The sequence below is a fragment of the Perissodus microlepis genome, chromosome 3, assembly GCF_051167445.1.
Source record: "Perissodus microlepis isolate ML-2025 ecotype Zambia chromosome 3, ASM5116744v1, whole genome shotgun sequence".
NCBI classification, from domain to species: Eukaryota; Metazoa; Chordata; class Actinopteri; order Cichliformes; family Cichlidae; genus Perissodus; species Perissodus microlepis.
In genome coordinates this window covers 20201802-20226721 of record NC_140463.1, presented here as the reverse complement: position 1 = coordinate 20226721, position 24920 = coordinate 20201802, and the positions used below count along the sequence as shown (strand labels likewise).

At 40.0% G+C, this 24920-nt stretch overlaps 1 protein-coding gene across 1 annotated transcript; it reads left to right on the top strand.

Annotated features, from left to right (window-relative positions):
• The first annotated feature begins 11943 nt into the window (after positions 1-11943).
• LOC146390459 (protein NLRC3-like) lies at positions 11944-20359 on the top strand. Its single transcript, XM_084923512.1, has 10 exons — positions 11944-12017; positions 14251-14280; positions 14818-14931; positions 15455-15521; positions 15711-15930; positions 16028-17813; positions 17935-18108; positions 18200-18373; positions 18511-18557; positions 19564-20359. The coding sequence occupies exons 2-10, from the start codon at positions 14267-14269 to the stop codon at positions 20103-20105; spliced, it is 3138 nt and encodes a 1045-aa protein (XP_084779638.1). The 5' UTR covers positions 11944-12017; positions 14251-14266; the 3' UTR covers positions 20106-20359.
• Positions 20360-24920: the final 4561 nt, after the last annotated feature.

The window sequence follows — 24920 nt, the reverse complement described above, 5'->3', positions numbered from 1 at the left end:
CTGATATATGCACTCAACCTCAGCTACCCAAAAGAACTGAAAAACACTTTTGAAGTGTTTCAAAAGATATTCCTCGAGCTGGATGATCTGAAAGCCAGTCCTAAGGTAATGTCACTAAAAAGTAAACTGTTGTACTAAAAAATGTGAAGAGTGAGGCTATCCTCAAATTAAACGGGAAATGTTCCACTGTTGTTTGCAATGTGTTGTGTTACATACTGTAGAGTAGGCAGTAGGTGTAAAGTTGAGCGTTGAGCATTAAGTACACCTAGTTCAAAATAATGCACTTTAAAAGGATAGCTCGGGTCTTTTGAAGTGAGGCTGTATGAGGTACATATGTATAGTGAGTGTATTACACACAGTAGATGGCAGTCAGTAAGCTCCACCTACGGAGAAGCAGACGGGGCCACCGGCACACAAGATGAGCCTCCATCCTAATAAAACTAATGTCAGTTTAAATGTACATTATATCAAGAATATGTTTACTGCTTTATTTTGCTATCAGACAGCCTTTTCTGTGAGGAAAGAGAAGTTCTACTGCTTGTTGTTTCAATCGCTCTGGCCCACCAGCGTCCATGGACAAAAACAGCAATTTTACCTGACAGCACACAGGAGTTGCTGGTCTCCTGCTGCCTTGATCAGTAAGTGTAATTGTGTTATTTGGTGACTTTGGTGTTAGTTCGGGTTAGTTCAGATTTACCAAAGTCACACAAACAAACTGAGCCTATCGTGCGTGTCGGTGGCAGGAATGTGCTGACTGCTGTCTACTGTGTGTAATACACTCACAATGTACTTCATACTTAAAAAAACCTAAACTATCACTTTAACACAAACAAACTTGAATCAGAGCATGACTGTCAAAATGTTCAGTCTTTTTGAGACAGATTTACAGGGGTGTTTTATGTCATTTATTTTATGGAGGCAACAATTTTGTCTGCTATTGAAATGTCAATGAGTCTGGAATGGTGGACTGGTGTTCTAATAAACAGTTTGATCATAAAACTGGAATTTCAATGTGTAATTTATTGTATAATTGTAAGTTATAAGTTATTGTAAGTTATTAGTACTCAAAAAAATTAAGGTAACAATTTGCATGGATATTTCTGAGTAGAATAAAAGTAAAAAAATAAGTTTTAATAACTAAATGGAGTAATTTTTAAACAATTAAAATTAAGTTGGTTCAACTTAATTAAGCTTGTAGAGGACAAAGCAAATCATGTTGTTTGTACGTAAGGAATAGAGTTTGCCTAACTAGAGAACTCTTGTGGCATTTACGCTATAGTGGCTAAGCTGAAGTAACTTAAAAAGATCCATGCAAATTGTTACCTTAATTTTTTTTACGTTAAGCCAGCAGATCTTTTTTTAGAGTGTACAGAGAAAACAACATCGGGATGAAAAGAGAGACATCTCAATTTCAACTTTATCTATATTCATTTGTCTTGTAACAGAATGTGATTTTTATATATTAGAACTATTTTGTAATATTTGGTAGGCTAATATACCGGATTTTTAAATTTGATTGTCACTGTACTCACTTAGCAACTGCCGCTGCTTGCACCCTGACCAGCTCCGGGACTGCTGCCTTGGACGGGGGCGGCCCGGGGACCCACGTCGTCACCACCGCCGCTGGATCCACAGGCCGCCGCCTGAATGGACACCTCCCTGCATAGCTGGACTGGCCATAGCCTGGTGGGCCGATGGTAATTTTTCGTTTTTATGGGCCAATGTTTTTTTTGCTGTTGTTTGCTTTTTTTCCGTAACGGTATAAACAGTGAAAGGTGGCGGATTGGACAGATGCTGGTCTGGTAGGATGAATGTTATTTATCAGTTCAACCCACTTTCGGCCTGGCGCATTAGGGGGGCGCTAGTATAAATAGTGGCCATTTGAGCATTCCTGGATCGCTTACCTGTGATCTCCTTTTTGGTCACCTGACTTCCCTTGGTGTTGGAGAGATCATTTGCGCGTTACCCTTCTGAAGCCTCCATCGCGGCTGGTCGTAGCTGTAGAAGCCTGCTATGAGCCACTCCCATAGCTGGACTGGCCATCGGGCATACCGGGCATTTGCCCGGTGGGCCGATGGTAATTTTTCGTTTTAAATGAGCCGATGTTTTGTTGTTGTTGTCTTTTTTTCCGTAACCATGTAAACAGTGAAAGGTGGCGGATTGGACAGATGCTGGTAGACGTGTAAAAATAACTCAATTGTTTGGTAGTGGCTATGGTGGAGCTTTCACAGATTCAGTAAAATTAGCAAGTGGTGGAGGCCAGCAGGTGGATGGGGGAAAGGGGAGGCGGAGGTGGAGAGACCCGAGGCGGCCGGCGGTCTGACTGTCAGGTGAAATGAGCTTCAGGTAAGAAGTTATGACCTGCAGTCTATCTGGGTCAGATATAAACCAAGTTTAGGTGGAGTTTATTTTCGTTGTGCTGACTTTTTACAGTCAGTTATAATAACTCGTACTGTGTACTAGCTAGCATGACGGAGTTTCTATACAGTTGGGTGGGTGCTATGATGTTACTGGTGAACTTTATTTTATTCATATGGTTAGTTAGTAGAGTTGCCAACCGTCCCGTAAAAAACGGAATCCTCTGGTATTCAGAGTTAATATTACGCGTTTGGTATTGAGCTGAAAATAAACGGAATTTGTCCCGTACTTCAGCTACAATAAAAAAAAAAAGACAAAAAGCTGGAGTTATTCTGTGTCTTTACGCTGCACAGCTGCCTCTTCTTCTCTCACTCTCCCCCCTCCCTCTCCTGCTGCTACTTCAATCATGAAACTGATCAATGATCAGCTGATCGGCGTTTCTGCCGCAAGTTCCGTCTCTCTTGCTTGTTTATCTCCCGCTTTGCGCCAGAAAGAGGAAACTAGCGGAGGTCGTTAAACAGCAGAAGCGCCTTTAAACTTGATAAGCTGTTGTTAGAATTTGTTTAATATTAATTTCTAGTATCAGCTGATGTTTGTTGGAGCCACGGCCATAAAAGCTGCTGGTTATGATATCGGTTTGGTTATCTGGTGAGAGGGAAACATGAAGATGAAACCAGGAGATGTTCTTACTGAATCATCAGAGCTGAACAGGTGATGGAGAAACAGGTTTACCTTTTAGGTGACATGAATGGGTTGAAGGAAAGCTATGAACTGTTTCTGAGAGACAAATAACACCAGGATCCTTTTCTAAGTAGTTGACAGTTGGTAACTGTGCAGGGGCGGGTCTAGCAAAGTTTTGCCAGGGGGGCAGGTAGAGCATTAACAGGGAAAGGGGGCACAAAGAAATACTTTTCTTTCTTATTCTCATTTAAAATGTCTAGCTTTTAACAAATAATTATCCGAATCTTACAACCAAAGTTTTCATCTGATGTCAAATTTATAGAAATCCATTATTGTACATAGTAAGTTTTTTTTCAGGGTCCCAACATAATTTCTTCAGAAGAAAGTACTGTACATGATGCCAGTATTTTCCCACATTTTGTAGATACTGTACTAGTACTTTGTGTAAAATGCCATCAAAAAGTCAGTTAAGTTTTATTCTTTCTCACCTGTCTTTCTGTCTCCTTTCACTTTTAAAAGGTTGCATTGTTAGAAAAAACATTTTGCCCTTCCATGCTGTTTATTGATGTGGTAAATAAATAGTTTATGAAAATATCACTAAATCTGTCATTTATTATTTTTAATATTCAGTAATGATCATGTCTCACCTCTAGTCTTCTCTGTCTTAATTTCAGGTTTCCACCATATGTTGTAGATAGTTCAGGAAGTTAACTCAACCAAGCAGTCTTTGGGTTTCGGCTAAGTACTGTTTAGAATACCAGAATAGGGAGGATGGTGTAGGTTTAAGTTTATTAGATTGATACATATGTACCAACAAGACAGTGTACATCACTGTCACAACGACGTTTGTTTTCATTCAAAGGCTTTATGGTTTTTCCTATAATACCTGGTGGGCCGGTCTCTAGTCAAAATGCCCGGGCTGATTTTTTGTCCTAGTCCAGCCCTGCCTCTGATGTCACTTCCACTGGAAAGATGGCAAATGGTGATTGGTACTACCAGACCCACTCCTACCTGGAGTACACACCCAGGTCAGTCCACATGAGATCCCGATTCAGGTCCAGGTCTATACTCAGATCCAGTTCTGTTGTCTGTGAATCAGTGATGTTTGTGTTGAAGGTCTGGGGAAAAGATCTCTTGTGTGGTGGAGCACGCCAGCCTGAAGGAACCTTTGATCACTGACTGGGATAAATACCTGTCTGTCTGTACAGAAAAATATGTATCTGAATGCTCATCTGTCTGTTTGACTGTCGGCCTCTGTCTGTTCGCCTGTCTGACTCAGAGCCGTCCTCGGACAAATCAACGTCTGAATCAACGACAATGATTGCCATTGGAGCCTCTATACTGACCCTGTGTCTGATCTTACTTCTGGCTGGATTTATTTTCTACAGGTTGAAAGCCCCAGGTTAGACCAGGACTCACACTCACAGACCACTTAACAGCACTTCATATCAGCCTTTTTATTTGACTGTTTGTGTTCTAAATTGATTTTCAAGTAGTTTTAAATCAGTTTCTCACAAGTTTAGCTAAGTTTTAAGTCCATGTTCAGACCACAGTCTAATTTTAGTGCTGCATTAAGATGTGATAGATCCCAGCTATCCCTGTGCAAGAGGTCTGGATTGGCTCTCCATCTAAAGGGCCTGAGTCTGTGCTTTTATTGCATTTGTTAATTCTAATACTGCATTTGAAGAAAAATTACCAATTAGAACAATCATGTGTATTTTTCTGAATTCTGCACTTTATTAGCTATCCTTGGATTAAATATTAAGTTCCTTACTTTGACAGCCTCAGGTGCTCAAGGCCTCAGCTGTCTCCATCTCTTTGACAGACCTGAGGTATTTTATACCAGTTGAAACCAGTTTTTCAAAGCAAGCAGAGTCCATGCTCTGAAACTCGGGTTTTAACTGAACCAGTGTTGTTGAAGTCTGATCGAGAGCAGTTATCATAATGTGAATAAAGAGTTTGTTCTTGTCTCTGTCTTTGCTCTTTATGCAGATTCTACACCGTTTTCCAATGAATAAGGCAGGATCCTGGTCCTGGTTCTTTCTCACTGAATGAGAATCCGCTGCTTCATGTGCTGTTCAGCACACTCATGATCTGAATGGGCGAGTCTGAACCTGATCCATGACTAAACACATTTATAGATGTTTTCGGTGTCTTCATACCACAATAAACAGAAACTCTCACCTGTGTGCTTATTTACCTAAATCAATACATTAATGTCACAGAAACACTGACAGTGAGACCACTGTCCTGCACTGGGACACAACGTTTGTCTAGATCACTTTATTGTTAATTTCATGATGAGCATATAATTGTCTCAGAAATGTTTTGTTTAACTGGGAAATAAAAGTGGTTCAGTAAGGTAAACTTGCCCAGGCTAGAGGTGTACTCTGCTATATTTAAAAAAGACTCTTTATTTTTAATATTCATGATTCTCATTTATTTTGGTTATTTCGACCACTGCTGATGCTGAGTTACCCTCAAACCTTACAGGAAAGGGTTGACCCAATGATGGAAGACCACTGCTGATAAATATATAAATATAAATATAAATATATATATATATATATATATATATATATATATATATATATATATATATATATATATATATATATATATATATATATATACTGAGGCAGGTTATTGGTCGGTAGTTGGATGGGACCGGTCCCTTCTTGGGGTCCTTGGGGATCAGGACCGTTCGACCTTCGGTTAGCCATTCCGGGTGTCTCTCATTAACTAGCAGCTGGTTCATTTGTGCTGCCAGACGCTCGTGGAGTGCAGTCAGCTTCTTCAGCCAGTAGGCGTGAACCATGTCGGGCCCTGGTGCTGTCCAACTCTTCATACTGGAGACCCTTTCTTGGATATCTGCCACTGTGATGGTTACTGGTCCCTGTTCAGGGAGGTCGCTATGGTCTGCCCTCAGATCCACTAGCCACTGAGCATTGCCGTTATGGGTTGCGTCCTTCTCCCATATGCTCTTCCAGTATTGCTCCATCTCCAGCCTTGGTGGTGCTGTTCTCTTATTGTTCCCTTGCCACTGAGAGTACACCTTTGCTGGTTCTGTGGAGAACAGCTGGTTTATTCTCCTGCCTTCTATCTCTCTGGTGTACCTCCTCAAGCGGCTGGCCAGTACTACATGGAAGCTCCTGTCAGGCATCATATCGGCTAAGATGAACAGGCACATGGGTCAATACATGAGTGGGGCACAGAAAGGGATTGGCAAGAATACCAGAGGTGCAAAACACCAGCTACTGGTAGACAGAACAGTCAGCCGAGACTGCAAGACCAGACTGACCAACCTGTGCACTGCCTGGATTGATTACAAGAAGGCCTATGACTCAATGCCCCACAGCTGGATCCTGGAATGCTTAGAATTGTACAAGATCAACAGGACCCTAAGAGCCTTCATCAGGAACTCAATGGGGATGTGGCGTACAACACTAGAGGCCAACTCCAAGCCCATAGCACAAGTCACCATCAAGTGCGGGATCTACCAAGGAGATGCTCTGTCCCCACTGCTGTTCTGCATAGGCCTGAACCCCCTCAGTGAGATCATTAACAAGACTGGCTACGGATACCAACTACGGAACGGAGCAGTTGTCAGCCACCTCCTGTACATGGATGACATCAAGCTGTATGCCAAGAGTGAACGAGACATCGATTCACTGATCCACACTACCAGGCTATACAGCAATGACATTGGAATGTCGTTCGGACTGGAGAAGTGTAGTCGAATGGTAACGAAGAGAGGGAAGGTAGTCAGAACTGAGGGGATTGAACTACCAGAAGGCAACATTGCAGACACAGAGGACAGTTACAAGTACCTGGGGATCCCGCAGGCGAATGGGAACCATGAAGAGGCCGCTAGAAAGGCTGCAACCACCAAGTACCTGCAGAGGGTCAGGCAAGTCCTGAGGAGTCAGCTGAACGGTAAGAACAAGATCCGGGCCATCAACACCTACGCCCTGCCCGTGATCAGGTACCCTGCTGGGGTAATAGGCTGGCCAAAGGAGGAGATAGAAGCCACTGACATAAAGACAAGAAAGCTCCTTACCATGCATGGAGGGTTTCACCCCAAGTCCAGCACCCTGAGGCTGTATGCTAAGCGGAAGGAAGGGGGCCGGGGACTGGTGAGTGTCAGCACCACAGTCCAGGATGAGACAACGAACATCCAAGAATACATTGGGAAGATGGCCCCAACTGACCGAGTGCTCAGTGAATACCTCAGGCAGCAGAAACCCAAGAAAGAGGAGGGAGACGAGGAACCATCATGGAAGGACAGGGCCCTGCACGGTATGTACAACCGGCAGATAGAGGAGGTGGCTGACATCCAGAAATCCTACCAGTGGCTGGACAAAGCTGGACTGAAAGACAGCACAGAGGCACTAATCATGGCAGCACAAGAACAAGCTCTGAGTACAAGATCCATAGAGGCTGGGGTCTATCACACCAGGCAAGACCCCAGGTGCAGGCTGTGTAAAGATGCTCCAGAAACAATCCAGCACATAACAGTAGGGTGCAAGATGCTAGCAGGCAAGGCATACATGGAACGCCATAACCAAGTGGCCGGCATAGTGTACAGGAACATCTGTGCCGAGTATAACCTGGAAGTCCCGAGGTCAAAATGGGAGATGCCCCCAAGGGTGGTGGAGAATGACCGAGCTAAGATCCTGTGGGACTTCCAGATACAGACGGACAAAATGGTGGTGGCTAACCAACCGGACATAGTGGTGGTAGACAAACAGAAGAAGACGGCTGTAGTGATTGATGTAGCGGTTCCGAATGACAGCAATATCAGGAAGAAGGAACACGAGAAGCTGGAGAAATACCAAGGGCTCAGAGAAGAGCTCGAGAGGATGTGGAGGGTGAAGGTGACGGTGGTCCCCGTGGTAATTGGAGCACTAGGTGCGGTGACTCCCAAGCTAGGCGAGTGGCTCCAGCAGATCCCGGGAACAACATCGGAGATCTCTGTCCAGAAGAGCGCAGTCCTAGGAACAGCTAAGATACTGCACAGGACCCTCAAGCTCCCAGGCCTCTGGTAGAGGACCCGAGCTTGAAGGATAAACCACCCGCAGGGGCGAGATGGGTGTTTTTTTTTTATATACAAATACATATTTATACCATATTTATACCTTTGAACTTGTGTATATGTCCACCCAATAATATTATCTATAACTGCAGTTCCCAGACATTTGGACACTTTATAGAATATCAACAAAAACAGAGTGGAATGATTTGTATTCAGGCAACAAAAGGCTGGAAAAGTCAGTGGTACTAAAGCAAAACAGCTGGAGGAATTTTTAAAGGTTAATTGGCAGCAGGTCAGTAACATGACTGGGTAAATAGCACTTTGGAAAGGTAGTGTTTCTCAGAGTTAAAGCAGCGGAGATGGAGGAGTTCTGGTGTCTTGGCTGGAGGCTGACTTTGGTGGGGGTGATGACTTACTACTCAGATGGAGCAGGGTAAGTAATCCGGTAACTCCTGTATTCAGAGGAGCCAGATCATAACACTATATCTGTCTCTGTCTCAAGACTCGAGAGCATTGAGTTTATGGATAAAGTTTGAAAAGCAGTCATTCATGCCACAGGAAAAGAGGCATGGATGATCTATCTAGCACATCTACTTTTGGGCAATTTCTCCCATTCTTCTTTGCAGAACCTCTCAAGCTCCATCAGGTTGGATGGATACACAGGTACACAGCCATTTTCAGATCTGTAAGAGATGTTCAATCAGGTTCAAGTTTTGGCTCTGGTTGGGCCAATTGAAGATATTCATAGGGTGTGCCAGCACACAGGCAAGATAATTCCTTTGTTATCTTGTTAGTTTGCTGAGCTCACTGTCCTGTTGGAAGATAAACCTTCACCCAATCTGAGGTCCAAATTGCTTTAATCTGATTTAGTGCTCAACACAGATAAAGCACGCTTCTGCTCACAATGCCGCCAGAAGATCATCATTTAGCCTGGAGAAATAGTTTGTTGCTTTATAAGAAAGCCCTCCGTGAAGCCAGAACATCTTACTATTCATCACTGACTGAAGAAAATAAGAACAACCCTAGGTTTCTCTTCAGCACTGTAGCCAGGCTGACAAAAAGTCACTAATTACTTTGTGACAATCAAAGATAAATTTGTGTTGAAATTTAGATTTGTCACAAGGAAATGTGTTTGAGCATTAAATGAATATGAAAGATGTAAATATATTTACTGACCACGTCTGTAAGTTGTGAAGTCGTTACTCCTATGATGCTGCTACTGATTTCCTTTCCTTATCAACTTTCATGTCTCCTCCTTTTCAACGTGTGACATCAAGCAGTTTTTATGCCATAAAGAACAAAACAATTTACACACCTTGATTTGGGTTATTCCAAATTTCCCATAGCAGACACTGTTCTAGAAAATGGACGAACAACAACTAACGTAAGGAGTGCTGCTAGACTGCATCCTGGCAGAGAGACATCTGTTTTGCTTTTATTATTTGTCTCTCGGGTGACTGAGGATGTTTTGGCTGTTGGAAAAGGTGGTAGCAGCTTGACGGAATTTCTTGTTTAATGTTTACAATCTGACTGAAAGCAGGGAGTATATCAGCAGGCCTAGGAACCACCTGAAAGGAACTATTTGTAGAGCTGAAGCTCACAGTTATTCGATCACAGCTAAGTGCTCTAACATCAGTGAAAGGAACACACTGAGACATTTAAACAGTTGTAAGCAGCAAAGTTCAATTTAAAGCTATGTTAGAATTTTGGTTTGTGCTTGCTGTGCTCATTCAGTCTTAACTGACACAATAGTCTTTAACTTTAAGTGTTTTGTCTTTTCTTTTGGCAAATTAATCAATTAGACCTCCTCACATAATCCACATGATGCTATATCACAGTAATACAATTACGTCAATTGTCTGTATTCAGTTTTATTTTCACAGTATTTTAGTGTACTTAAATGGTGTATTTATTTGTGTGTGTGTGTGTGTGTACCTCCACACAGTCCTTTTTATAAAGTGAACTTTATAGTTAACAGGTGGATTTTCTTGTTTCAGTGCAGCTAGCCACACAACAAGGAACCACTTACTGCTAAAGAGACAGACTGAAAGTGGACAGTACACCCTCAGCTTTACCATAAACCTTATTGTTGCAGTAAGTTTTATGTTAAAACCGAGGATGTCAGGTTTATATAGTGGATTGTCATTTATGCTTAGAAATATCTACTCATATATACTTAGAGTTTTATAATCAATGTCATGTTGGTAGAGGTTTGATCCTTAGTAGTCTGTGGAGACTCTGTGTGCCTCCCAGAGCACTCTGGCATGTGCACACAACTTAAGGTCAGGAGAGAGGTTATATCTGCTCTTACTGATTTATGGTATAGGAGCCAGTAACTTAGCCAGTTATTAGTTTCAATTTTTCTTTAATACCTCTGTATGCACAGACATTTTTTTTCGAAAACTAAAAAAGGGTTTAATCTATAAGTGAGATTGCTGTGTGATATTTGTTGTGTTTGATTTTGATCTGTTTTGTACTATCAAGTTATTGTTCTGGGGTAAAGGTTGTAAATGGTGATGTAGCTTTAACTGGGTATCGTAACAGCAGTTTTTCACCCATTGTGTGTTTCTGTGTTTGTTTATTGTCTTTAAAAGTCACTTTCTCTTATGTGACTTTTTATAAAGTGCACCAAGCTTTTCGATTGCACTTAAAAAATAAAGTGTTAAAGGCAGACTGTCCTGATTTACTAAACAACCTCATAAGTTGTTTCTGCATCACACTTTTAAGACTAATACCTACATTTTGAAATCAAGAGACCTCCACTCGAAGAACCTATGAATAAGGTTTTGTGTATATTGAACTAAACCACACATAATATATAGCACACACTGAGCATCCCTGCTTTATGAAATGACTGTCTCTACTGTGCCTTTACACAAAATAATAATGTTATGCTTTAGACCTGAAACTAGCAGCTGAGCCCATAAAGTCATCACTCTGCTTCCTTTATTTTCCAAAGGAAGGTGACAAACCATGTGTTTAATTTGGTTGTTTATTTTCAGCCTGGAATGAATTTATTAAGTACTTTAACTCCAAGATAATAATAATAAATTAATAAATAAATGGCTAGCTAAATTGTGGTTGGATTCTCTCTGCCTTTCTCCCACAGTCCGAAGCTTTACATGTGGAGTTGGATTAATTGGTGATACTAAATTGTCCAAAGGTGTGAATGGTTGTTTGTCTCTCTGTTAGCCCTGTGACAGACTGATGAATTGTCCTGCCTCTCTCCCTCTGACAGCTGGGGCAGACTCCAGCCCTCCCTGCGCTGAATGAATGGATGGAATAAATAAATGAAAACTGCAAGGTCATTTATATGCATGATTTGTCATCTTTTATATAGAAAGAGTCTCAATACTTTTTCCTTTAGTTGATTTTTTAATCTTCATACTATCATTATACATTATAGTATCATTTAATGACCGCTAAACAACATGTTTTTAGTTCATAGAGTTGGTGGCATTTGGTTCATTTGGATTGTTTGATAGTTGTTAGATGATTAAACAACTATAACAAAAGTATTATAGTATGGTGTACACATGGACTGAAAGGATTTTAACATATTAATAAAGATCTGTGAGGGAAAGGTCATTTTCAAATATATACATATTCATATTATATTTTTCATGTTGAAAAGCTTTTATCTGATCAACAGGCTCAGAGGGTTTGATCCACTATTTAATCTTAACATCTGCCTTCACTCATAAAAATGCTCCAAACAAATAACTACAACATTTCTATAAACGTACTGAAAGCATAACCAAAAGGAGAAATGAACTGAAGCTGAAGTGAACACAGAAAGAGAAACAAACTAATGTGACATGATCCGAGGAAGCCAGGTGTGGCAGCTGTGTTTGCATATAGAGTGAAACTACACTTCTACCAGTTTACTGTAGGTACTGATGAAACAGACAGGTACCGAGTGAAAGAAGAAGACATAGCAGATGTATGTATTTCATCTTTTTATTGATTTCATTGTAATTCTGTGTCTTCTTTCCTGCTGCGATGTGGATGATGGGTCAGCTTGCTTTCTGTTGAAATTAGTTCAATATTTGAGTTAGTACATATTATTAAGTTGAGCTAAGACCAAACCAATTGATTATACATGATAATGTTCACCTCTGTAACGGGGCCCTGACACAGAACATTTAAGAACCTTTGCTCTGGACAGAGAAGACTGAGGGAGACCACACCCTGTGCACTGTCTCTGTGTCTGTTGGTTGGACTGAACCATGAATTTGGTCTTTTGTATATTGAGACATGAGTTATTTAAGTATATGATGGCCTTAAGTGCTTTGACACAACCTGTTAATGCCACGGCCTCTGGTGATGATCTCTTTTGGTAATTTATCATGTTTCTGATTCAGAGAGTTGGATCAGTCCTGGTAGTGAAACAGGACGGGATATTCAAAACTTTTTAGGGCTGCAGACTCGTACAGTTCTTAAAACAACTGTTATTATAGATTAATATGCTGCACATCATTTATGTAACTGAGCTATCAATATTTTGGAGTTCAAACATTTTACTTGAAATTCAGTAAAACATTAGAACAAAGCAGTGAGACTATAAACTTTTTTAACGAGTCGAGCAGTGTAGACGTGTCAGTGAAAGTCAAATCATGAGTACAGTGAGCACCTGTATTCAAATTATTAACATCAAAGAGAAAAACAAGGAAGTGAGCTGCAGAATAAAAGACATTGAATGTGGACATTTGGTGAGCTTTAATTTATTTTATGTTTCTGTTAAGAATGTGCAGATGAAACTGATTTCTTATTTCTGGGGTATGACAACTTTTTCATTAAATTACTATTTCAAGATGTTTCTTTAAATCCTGCTGTGGTTACACACAGTCAACAGTTTCTCTCTGGTTAGTTAAACATTTAACAGAAAAGCTGAAATAGTTAAAACAGAGCATGATTTCTAATGTTAGTGTGATAAGGAGATCAAAGTGAAATAATGAATAATAAATGAATAAAAGAAAAATGTTTTAAATATAGTATCAAACTCTTCAAGCCTTTAGTGGAAGTGTCAGCCATAAAAGAAAAACAACAGAAAACAGGAACAGGTCATTTGTAAGTCAAAATGTTCGTAAGTCGATGCACCTTTTTCCATCGCCTTTTTGAGTGAGGCGATGCTGGCTGAAGACGAAGTTCTTGTTGGAGGAGGAGGTGGCGGAGGTTGAAGAAAGCATATGTATGCATGCATACATACGTATGTGTACATGTACATAACATTAAGGAATTTAATGTAATTTTTTAAAATTTTCTATTTCATTATGCAGGTATTTTGCCGTACCACGGGCAGAAATATTGCCATTAAGTGCCTTCGTAACTTGAATTTTTCGTTAAATGGGGTCTTCATAAGCCGGGGTTCCCCTGTACAATAAAATGAGAAGTCTCTTTAGACCTGACTCCTGATAAACAGGATATTGTGAGTTCAATAGTTTCTCCGTATGAGAACAATCCGTATGGAAGTAAGTGGTTTTACTCTGGCTTACCTGAAATCCTGCGATTTGAAGTAATTCAGTCTAGATCTACTCCTGCATCCAGAACAGCTGGCCACACTGCTTTTGGATTCGCCAAGAGTTTTCACAGGGTCTGGCTCGCATAAAAGTGCACAAAAGGCACTGAATAATATGTACAAAAGCGCATCTTGCATTATTTTGGTCTATTTGTTAAAGTCCTTAATCAAACAGACAATGAAGTAAAAATATAACACTCCATTTCACACACAGTTCAAGTACTCAAACTGGTTTTAGCTTTTTTTTTAGACAATACAGAGTTCACACTGTTGCAGTAGTTACCACGTGTAAAATTAGCATAAGTTTTCCTGCTAACTTATCAATTTTAGTAACTCACCGGAGTTTCCAAGAAACAAACATGCACTGCATCGGGTTGGTCGAGAGCAAAACACATAAAATGCTCTGAAAAGTACATAACTTTAAGTCAGAGATTGTTAAAAGTACATTTTAACACTTATTTTATATTGAAAGCCTTACTGTTTTGCTCTCAGTGTCTTGCTTCCTTTTGTCTAGCTTAATGCAGCAGCGTGCTTATGTTGCATTCACTGGACTACGGAAACAGTGTGTTCAAGGGGTGTCGGAAATAATAATATAAGGTGAAAAAAAATATATACCAGGAACCATGTCTATAGTGGTTACCTTTTTCTCTTTTATCAGGTGACTGCAGGTGCTGATGAACATGGAAAGGTATCACACTCAACACTTCACATTAGAATCACTGCTACACGAACAAATACTTAAAATATTTCATACATGCAGTAACTATACAACATCTATCTGGAAGATAATCATCTGTTCTTTCTTATGTTAACAATTAATTTTAACGCAGCACAGTTAACAAACACTAAACACCGTTATTACATTTCATTTAACACAAACACACTAAACAAAACTGCAGCTGTACTGATAAATTGTTGTACTACAGCGACTCATAGAGAGCCAGGCGACATGATAGTAACTGATGTGATCCATCTCATCTGAAAGGAGACATAACTCTGAAAATTGCAAAGATGATATTTACACTGCCAGAAATGTAACAGTTTAAAACTAGACAGACTAAAGAGGACAGAAAGCAATCAGTGTGTAGAGCTTCAGACTTTATTGGCTTGATGTTATTCATATATATATATATATATATATATATATATATATATATATATATATATATATATATATATATATATATATATATTGGCCTACCTGGTTTTTTTCCTCATTCCCCAGACCAGACTCTCCCAAACCTCAGTGTGGACTCAGCTCTGTAACAAAGAGGAAGAGAAGCAATTCACAAGAAGACCGCCCTGACTTTAAAAACAGGAAACTGTCTCCTGATGAGAAGTAAGAGTTAACAAAATGTTAAATGTTCCTTTCATGAGTAATCAGTGAGAAGATATGGTTTACTGGATACATAGACTGCTGCACACTTCTGGCTTAATGGGCTACTCAATATGTAGTTGGATGTTGAGTCCAGATATTTGATTCTTAGACAAAGTTGGACAAACATTGGACATTTTGTTCATTCATGGAACCAGTAAGTTTTACTTTCGGCAGCAAATGCTTTGGCATTACTTACTGTTGACTGACAGCATGAAAGTCTAAAATAAATTAGTTAAAATTACTTTGGAAACGTTTTTTTTTTTTTTAAATTTACTCCTCAAGAGTAATTTACAGTCTTTCTTTAATCTTTCCTTATATTTAATAATACTGCTGTGGTCTTGTACACCAAGGCTCTTAATTTAGTAATCAGTGTAATGAATTTAAAGGAATCAATCTAAATCAATTTAGTAATAAAATATTTGAAGAAAAAACATCTTGTATTTATGTACAAAATGGTTACAGTTTCTTCATGATGTCTCCACAGAGCTGATCAGGAGAGTTCAGATGTTTCAAGTCTTCAGCATCAAACTGATCTGGACTCAGTATTTAAGGTTTGTACATGTACACCAAACTCTGTTTGTAGTTATTTTCATGTTGCACTTTTTAGAGTATCAAAAATATTTAAATGTCTGCTGGCAAAAGCAGTTATTTCATGTTTCATTATATTTTTTATTTATAGAGAACTGTTCAAATCAAAGTTTCAAAGTGCTCATGAGTTCAGATTGTGTCATTTTTTCCAGATGCTGGAGGAAAACATTATCACTTTTGTGAAGAACGAACTAAAGAAGATGCAGAATGATCTGAATCCAGATTATTCAGAGTGTCAGAGGGATGACGAGGAGGTGTTGGACAGTGAGGAAGAGAAGCAGAGAAGGAGCAGCAGAGAGGCATTTCTGAAACTTGCAGTTAACTTCCTGAGAATAATGAAACAGGAGGAGCTGGCTGACTGTCTGCAGAGCAGTGAGAGGATTTCTCTTCATAAATTCAGTCTTTACAAGAATGAAATTGTCACATTTTTTATAACCATAACACTCATGTTTCTGGTGCTTTCCTGTAGAAAGTCCTGATCCACTTTGTGAGAATATATTTAAATGTAACCTGAAGAAGAAGTTCCAGTGTGTCTCTGAGGGAATTGCTAAACCAGGAACCCAAACCACTCTAAATGAGATCTACACAGAGCTCTGCATCACAGAGGGAGGGACCGGAGAGGTCAACACTGAACATGAGGTCAGACAGATTGAAATGTTCTCCTGGAAACCAAACAGACCAGAAACAACAATCAGGTGTGAAGACATCTTTAAAGCTTCGACTGAAAGAGACAAACCAATCAGAACAGTTCTGACCAAAGGAGTGGCTGGCATCGGGAAAACATTCCTGACACAAAAGTTCACTTTGGACTGGACTGAAGACAAGACCAACCAGGAAATCCAGTTCATTTTTCCATTCCCATTCAGAGAGCTGAATTTACTGAGGGATAAAAAGTTCAGCTTAGTGGGACTTATTCATCACTTCTTCACTGAAATCAAAGAAGCAGGAATCTGTAACTTTAAAAAGTTCAAAGTTGTGTTCATCTTTGATGGTCTGGATGAGTGTCGACTTCCTCTGAACTTCCACATCACTGAGATCCTCACTGATGTTACAGAGTCCACATCAGTGGATGTGCTGCTGACAAACCTCATCAGGGGACAGTTGCTTCCTTCTGCTCACATCTGGATAACCACACGACCTGCAGCAGCCAATCAGATCCCTGCTGAGTATATAGACATGGTTACAGAGGTCAGAGGGTTCACTGACCCAAAGAAGGAAGAGTACTTCAGGAAGAGACTTAGAGACAAGGAAGAGGCCAACACCATAATCTCTCATATCAAGACATCACGAAGCCTCCACATCATGTGTCACATCCCAATCTTCTGCTGGATCACTGCTACAGTTCTAGAGAGTTTGTTAAAAACCAAACAGGCTGGAGGAAAGCTGCCCAAGACACTGACTGAGATGTACATTCACTTCCTGGTGGTTCAGACCAAACTGAAGAACATCAAGCATGATGGAGGAGCTGAGACAGATCCTCTCTGGAGTCCAGAGAGCAGGAAGATGATTGAAGCACTGGGGAAACTGGCTTTTCAGCAGCTGCAGAAGGGAAACCTGATCTTCTATGAATCAGACCTGACAGAGTGTGGCATTAATGTCAGAGAAGCCTCAGTGTACTCAGGAGTGTTCACACAGATTTTTAAAGAGGAGAAAGGGCTGTACCAAGATAGGGTGTTCTGCTTCATTCATCTGAGCATTCAGGAGTTTCTAGCTGCGCTTCATGCCCATCTGACATTCACCAACTCTAATGTCAACCTGCTGGAAGAGGAACAAACAGTCTCAGTGCATGTTTCTGAAAGCCACTTCTACCAGAGTGCAGTGAACAAGGCCTTACAGAGTCCAAATGGACACTTGGATTTGTTTCTTCGCTTCCTCCTTGGTCTTTCAATGCCATCCAACCAGGACCTCCTACATGGCCTACTGACACCGACAGGAAGCAGTTCGCAAACGAATCAGGAAATAATCCAGTACACCAAGAATCAGATCAACCAGAATCCCTCTCCAGAGAAAAGCATCAATCTCTTCCACTGTTTAAATGAATTGAATGATGACTCTATAGTGAAGGAGATCCAACGTCGCCTTAATTCAGGAAACCTTTTTATGGTTAATCTTTCCCATGCTCAGTGGTCAGCTCTGGTCTTCATCTTACTGTCATCAGAAAAAAATCTAAATTTTATTGACCTGAAAACATACTCAGCTTCAGCAGAAGCTCTTCTGGGACTGCTGCCAGTGGTCAAAATCTGCAAAAAAGCTCTGTGAGTATGCAACTACAACTAAGCAAGTTAGTGGGAGTTTTCAATCAGTGCTACTTTCAAGAGTTTAGTCAGCTTAAATATTAAAAGGATGTCTCCTATTCTCTCATTAATACATTTCCAGGCTGAGTGGCTGTAACCTCACACAGACAAGTTGTGAAGCTCTGTCCTCAGTTCTCAGTGCTACGTCCTCTAGACTGATAGAGCTGGACATGAGTAACAACAATTTGCAGGATTTAGGAGTGAAGCTACTGTGTGCAGGTCTCGGGAGTCCACAATGTGCACTTCAAATTCTCAGGTGAAATCAGAAACAACAAATTACAGTCAAATATATTTAAAAAAGAGTAGTTTTCTCTGCCAGTGTGACATGTGCTGTTTTGTGTTTGCAGGCTGTCAGGCTGTCAGATCACAGAGGAGGGCTGTGAGTCACTGGTTTCGGCTCTGAAGTCAAATCCCTCACACCTGAGAGAGCTGGACCTGAGCTACAATCATCCAGGAGACTCAGGAATAAAGCTGCTGTCTCCTCTACGGGAGGATCCCTGCTGGAGACTGGACACCCTTAGGTAAAGAGTCAAGTTTGTGCAGGAAAAATACCATAATAATGAAAATACATTTTGCTTTTGTGAAGGAAAAAAGTTGAAAACGTCTGGTTTTTCAAGCTAAAAGCGTTTGTGCTTTTCTTTGTCTTTACTAATTTCAGAATGGATCCTCATGGAGACCAGTGGATGAAAACGGGTCTAAAGAAATGTAAGTGTGTTTTATGTTAGTTCCTACTGTCATGTAACAAATTCCTTTATATTTAAATCCAATTTGCTCCACTCCAGTTTATACATTACATGCATCTCGTTCCTTTGTGTCCTGGAAGGTAGGGTTATTGTGCTAACACAATAAAAAAAAATACATAATACTACGACAATAAAAGTACAGCAACATATTAAATATCCACTTTCACATGGCTGTAGCACATCACCCATGAATCAGAAAGTTGGTGGTTTGATCTCTGGCTACTATAATCTGCGTGTCAAAGTGTTCTTAGGGATAATACTGAACCACAAGTTGCTCTGTGATGCATCCATCTGAGTGTGACTGTGTGCAAACATTAGGAAAAAACACACCTAGGCATAGAAAAATGTGCTTTATGAATGTGCATAACGGGAATGAGGCATGTTATAAAATGTTTTGAGTTCTCAAAAGAGCAGAACAGTGCTATTGATGACCCAGCCTGCAACAAAGATACTGTTTGCCCAGTGAGGGGCAGTTCTTGAGTATTTAGAGGTTTTTTAGGGAGAGCAACAAAAATTCTGCAGAACATAAGATGAAGGATATTACAGTTCAATTGATTTTCATGTTTACACCACCTAAAAGGAAATTTGGACCACAAATTTCTAACATAAGAGAAGAAAAAAGTGAAAAGTGCTTATAAAATCATAAGTTATAGTTATTATAGCAATTAAAAAATCATATATGCCAGGTATAAGAGAGCACAATGTGATCCCATGTGTTATGAAAGTTTCATAGTGTATCCTTTGATGTGGATTCAGTAGTGTTCAGGTGTGTAGTTTTATATCTTCATATTTTGTTTGTTTTAGGCTACTTTTCAGTTACGTATTGTAGAAATTTGTTCATGTCCAGTTAATTCTCCAGTACATTACATTCCACAATGTGTGTTGACAACAGGCCATTTGCTGTCCTAGTTTGATTTGAGGTTTCATTGTTTATTGCAGTAGTAACAGTGTTTGCCTTGTTCTTTTAGATTTCTGTGGGCTGACAGTGGATCTGAACACAGTCCACCGCAATCTTAAACTATCTGACAACAACAGGAAGGTGGTGCACATGAAAGAGGACCAGCTCTATCCTGATCATCCTGACAGATTTGATAGTCCTCAGCTGATGTGTACTAACAGTCTGACTGGTCGTTGTTACTGGGAAGTTGAACACAGTGGAGAGGTTCATATTGCCGTGACTTACAAAGAAATAAAAAGGAAAGGAAACAGTGATGACAACAGGTTTGGAAGGACTGATGAATCCTGGTCTCTGTACTGTGATGATACAGATTATTTCGCAATGCACAATTACATATCAACAGCCATCAGTGTTCCCTGCTCATCTGCCCCTCACAAGGTTGCAGTATATGTGGACTGTGATGTTGGCACTGTGTCCTTCTACAAGGTCTTTCCAGATATGCTGTACCACCTCCACACTTTCAACACCACATTCACTGAAGCCGTTTACCCTGGGTTTAGAGTTAGGTTTCTTGACTCCCATATCTACATCTGTCCTGACTCAGAAAACTGAACCTCTGCTGCTGCTGTAGAGAGAATTCTGATATTGGTAAAGCAGCTTTTTTAATTTCATCTTGATGCATGCTCAAATATCCAGGTAAGTGAATTTCCAAAAGTTGATTTTGTTCATCTGGATGTAGCATTTCAGTGGGAGAAACGTTTTGTCACTCATTCAAGTGACTTCTTCAGTCTCAGCTGACTGCAGGTTTCCCCAGTCTTATAAACAGTACAGCTTTTTTTAAATATATATATATATATATATATATATATATATATATATATATATATTATTGACAAGTAAATAAACAATCGCTGGCACCCAGAATGCCACTGGTTGTTCTTCTGGCCATTGCAAACCTGCTGTTTTTTAATTACAATTGATATTATTGGTATATATATTGGTATATGTTTTTTACCTGAAAGTGTATGTATGGTATATGTCGACTCTAATTTATCAACTTCCCTGGAAATAAAACATGTTTTCTTTTCCATAGTGTCAGATGTGTTGTAAAGACAGGTTGTGAACCTATGTTTGTCACATTTAAATCCAAGTTTTCCTGGCACAAGGCTTAGGCATCAGAGACACACGTCTCTCATTTACTGTAGATACTGATAAACAGCCATTTAAAATTGCATAAAAAATTGAAAAAAAAAAAACCCTTTAATTACCAAGAGGATATAAAGATTTTCAGTTATGATGTATAATTAAACAGTTTCCCAGTTTTCGTCAGTGGCTAATTGGGAAAGTCTGGCATGTTAACCACCTTAATACGACTCTGTAGGTCAGAATGCAACAGTGGGTCAGTGCGTTCAGTGTCCTCTCAGTCCAACATAAACGGTTAAAAAAGAAATAAACTACTATGTGTAAATTTGCACACTAGCTTAATATAATATTTAGCTCCACAAAGCACCTTTTTTAGATTTAATCTTTAAATTTAAATGTAAAAACTTTGGAATTATTTCTATAAATATGGTTAACAGTGACTTTTAAATCCTCTTTAAGAGCCTTTTTTTGTATTAGGTTTTATTTGTCAGGACCAAATAGTGAAAGACCAGTCACCTTCCACTACCACAGTCTGTAACTAATCTGAGAAAAAGGCTGATCAATGTTAGGTCACATGTTAAGCCCTCACAGCAGTAAATACGGAACAAAAATTGTCACGATAAAACAAATGTCCTTTTCATCCACACAAACAGTGAAGTGTAGAAATGTTGATCACACAGATGATTATCTTAAATAAACAACTCAGAAAGGCCTGTCATACTGGTTTCTGAGCATGCTGCTGTCCCGATTCGTGATGTTGAGAACCAACACAAAATACCAGAGGCCCAGGAGGATGCAATCAAACAGATGAGTTTATTGAACACACACGCGTGGGAAGATGCACACTGCAAAACATCAGATGTAGATCTCCGCCCAAAAATACACTTCAGATTGCTTTTATAACGTCAGGGTTGGTTAACGCCCCTTCTCGCGTTGTACAAGAATATAAATTGTATTTTAAGAACATCATTTGCATGTTTTATAGACAATGAGCAATCTTAAGAGATAAATGTAGACGCTGAAGTTCCCCTCTCTAGCATCTTCTCCAAATATGGCGATGGATTCAGGCTCTGACGTTTCCCATGGACTGGTCCTCCTAAGCAAACTCAGATGCAACAATAAGCTGGATACATTCAGGCCTTCACTCAAGCCTGTTTCTAGATTATATGGATTATATGTGTTTTGTAGGCGTGTATGCAGTTTTAACCTTCTATAGCTCCAAGTCACTTACACAATAGATTGTCCGGACATCGCGCCGAACAAAGCTTACAACCTCCAATTAATTGACCGAGCTCCAACTCTTTAATAAGCATAAAATGGGGTGGCTGTAGCTCAGGTGGCAGAGCAGGTCAGCCACAAATCAGAAGGTCGGTGGTTCGATCCCAGGCTGCCTCCTGGCTGCATGCCAAATATCCTTGGGCAAGATACTAACCCCGTGTTTGCCTACTAGTGGTGGTCAGAGGGCCCGGTGGCGCCAGTGTTCGGCAGCCTCGCCTCTGTCAGTGCGCCCCAGGGCAGCTGTGGCTACAATGTAGCTTGCCATTGCCAGTGTGTGAATGACTGAATGTAGCGTAAAGCGCTTAGGGACTGAGTAAAGCGCTATACAAATGCAGGCCATTTACCATATTTTTATTTAGCTGTACCTGTAATAAAAAGGTTAATGTAATACCAACAGCTTCAATTAATGTTTTACTGAAATGATGATTAATTTGATTAATGCAATGATAATAATGATGAGTATGAGTAGCAGTAAAATATTTCCCTTATTCCACACTGCCATCATGTGTACATTGGATGCTGCTGTCAGTTGTTTATTGTGTAGATCCTGAAGGAACTAAAAGTTTACTGACATTTCCATTAATGCACAACAAAATGAGAGGGAACACGGATGTGTGCAGAGCGCTGGTTGGAAGTGACCTTGAAGTGACAGTTTCTGGTTTGCAGGAATCTTCATTATCTCAACGTCAGCTCTGACTCATCTGATGTCACTGTCACACTCGCTGCAGAGGTGAGAAAGGAAAGAAGAGCTCCAGTTAACGAAAACTCCTCTTTGTGATTGTTTTGTTCACATTAGGTTACCTTTCTAATATTTTAAATGTAGAAACTCATCACAGATCCAGAAAAACATGAATATCTTCACCCTGTGTGAGCTCACAGTTTTCCTCCTGAAGTCTAAATGTGTACTTCAGAATTATTTCGGTGGGGGGGAATTTCTAATGTTGAATATTTGTATACATCTCTCAGTTAACTGTCAATGTATTTGAGCTGCAGATTCTTTAAACAGCTTCTGGTTCCATCGACACTTCATTAGTCTGTGTTCACCTAAATACACCTTCTAAAACTAAATACCTGCTGAAGACTCTCATGTTGACACAACCTAAACTGCAGCTTGTTTACTGATGATTTATGGACTCAAGTAAACAATACAGTGTTTCCTTTAGAGTTAGCAACCACAGATTTTATTCAAACAAATGTTGATGGAAAAATGTAGTAAAACATTTGATGATCCTGACTGTGAGCGTGTTATTCAGGCAGTGGGAAGCTGCAGATTATTCACAGCTGATGAAATTTTACTGCAGCATTTGAAACATTACAGAACAACGACACTCTGATAGTCCCTGGACAAAGGTGTAAACACACTGACAATGAAAGCAACAGCAGAAATGACGTGAGCCCTGAGAGAGATGGAGATAAGACTGCCAGACACGCAGCGTATAAACCAACATCACTCAGACTGCAGGTGCAGTAACAGCAGAGAGTCGTCTGCAGCGCTGAAACTCACCCAGAAAAACAAACAGGTATTTTGTTTCAATAATGTTTCACTGTTTTCTGATTTTATAGCTACTTTAACCCTGTTTAACCTGGTGAACATTTATAAATGCATAAAAATAAGATGTGGTTCGAAAACGCAAAGTATATTTGATCTATCTATCTATTAGGGGTGCAACAACACACAAAATTCACGGTTCGGTTCGGTTCGATACTTTGGTGTCACGGTTCAATATTTTTTCGATACAAAAAACTGTTCATGCCTTTTTAATTTGTCATTTATTAAAATTATAAATATATATTTTAACTCAAAAGTACAGTTTTTAAATTTAATGTTGCTGAAACAACAAAATAATAAAAAAATAAATCTATCTGATCGAGAAATCGCTCATCTTTGGAAAAGAGAGTTTATTACAGAGAAATGGCTCTTTCCAAAATAAAAGCTATACTATAAGCTTCTTCTGGGGTATACTCTCAGCAGCATATTAAACATATCAGGAGAATCATGTGCTAACGGCTGTCTAAATGACTCGGGTAAAGTTTGTAGCATGTGTGCTTGTTGTTTTTGTCTGCTTCCACTTGTCTTTGCACTAGGATGATGTCGGAGTAAATGTGCAGTCATATTCGTTGTGTTCCCACTAGTGCTGTCAGCGTAAATCTCGTTATAATGACATTAACGCCATAACGCGGCAAATCTCCGTTAACGAGTTACCGCGGATCGCCCCGTGTGTGGGGCTGGACGGCGTCAACACGTTAACGAGCTAACTGCACTAAAACACTAGTTCCCATCAATGTAATTGAGCATTGTGTGGCACATCCGACATACTGTTTTACTTTTGTCTATCAGGGTCATACTTCACATGAAAACCAAAATAGTTCCAAACGCCAGATCTGAATGAGGGTGGGGGAGGTTCAATTTCGGGTAGCAATGAGGCAGTTGCCATGTTGCTATGAGCTTAGATTCTGTCTCACTAGCTTGTGCTGCACTCAGTGGATCTGTGCTCGACAGTCCACTGAGCTCTCAACACCGACAATATCGATACATGTATTGTTGCACCCCTACTATCTATCTATCTATCTATCTATCTATCTATCTATCTATCTATCTATTAGGGGTGCAACAATACTCGTATCGATATTGAACCGTTCGATACCGTGCTTTCGGTTCGGTACGCATATGTATCGAACAATACAACATTTTTAATTTATTTGATCAACTTTTCTTCTGACGATGCTGTCTGTGTTGAGCGCTCAGTGGATCTGCGCTGGACAGTGCAGCCTAGGCGGAGTAGTCGAACGCAGATTCACTGACCGCAGGGCAAGCTAGCAAGCAAGTTAAGCTCTCGTTGCAACATGGCAAATTGAACCTCCCCCACCCTCATTCAGATCTGGCGTTTGGAACTATTTTGGTTTTCATGTGACGTATGACCCTGAAGGTAAGCGCCTCATGGACAAAAGTAAAACAGTATTTCGGATGTGCCACGCAATGCTCAATTACATTGGTTCGAACTAGAG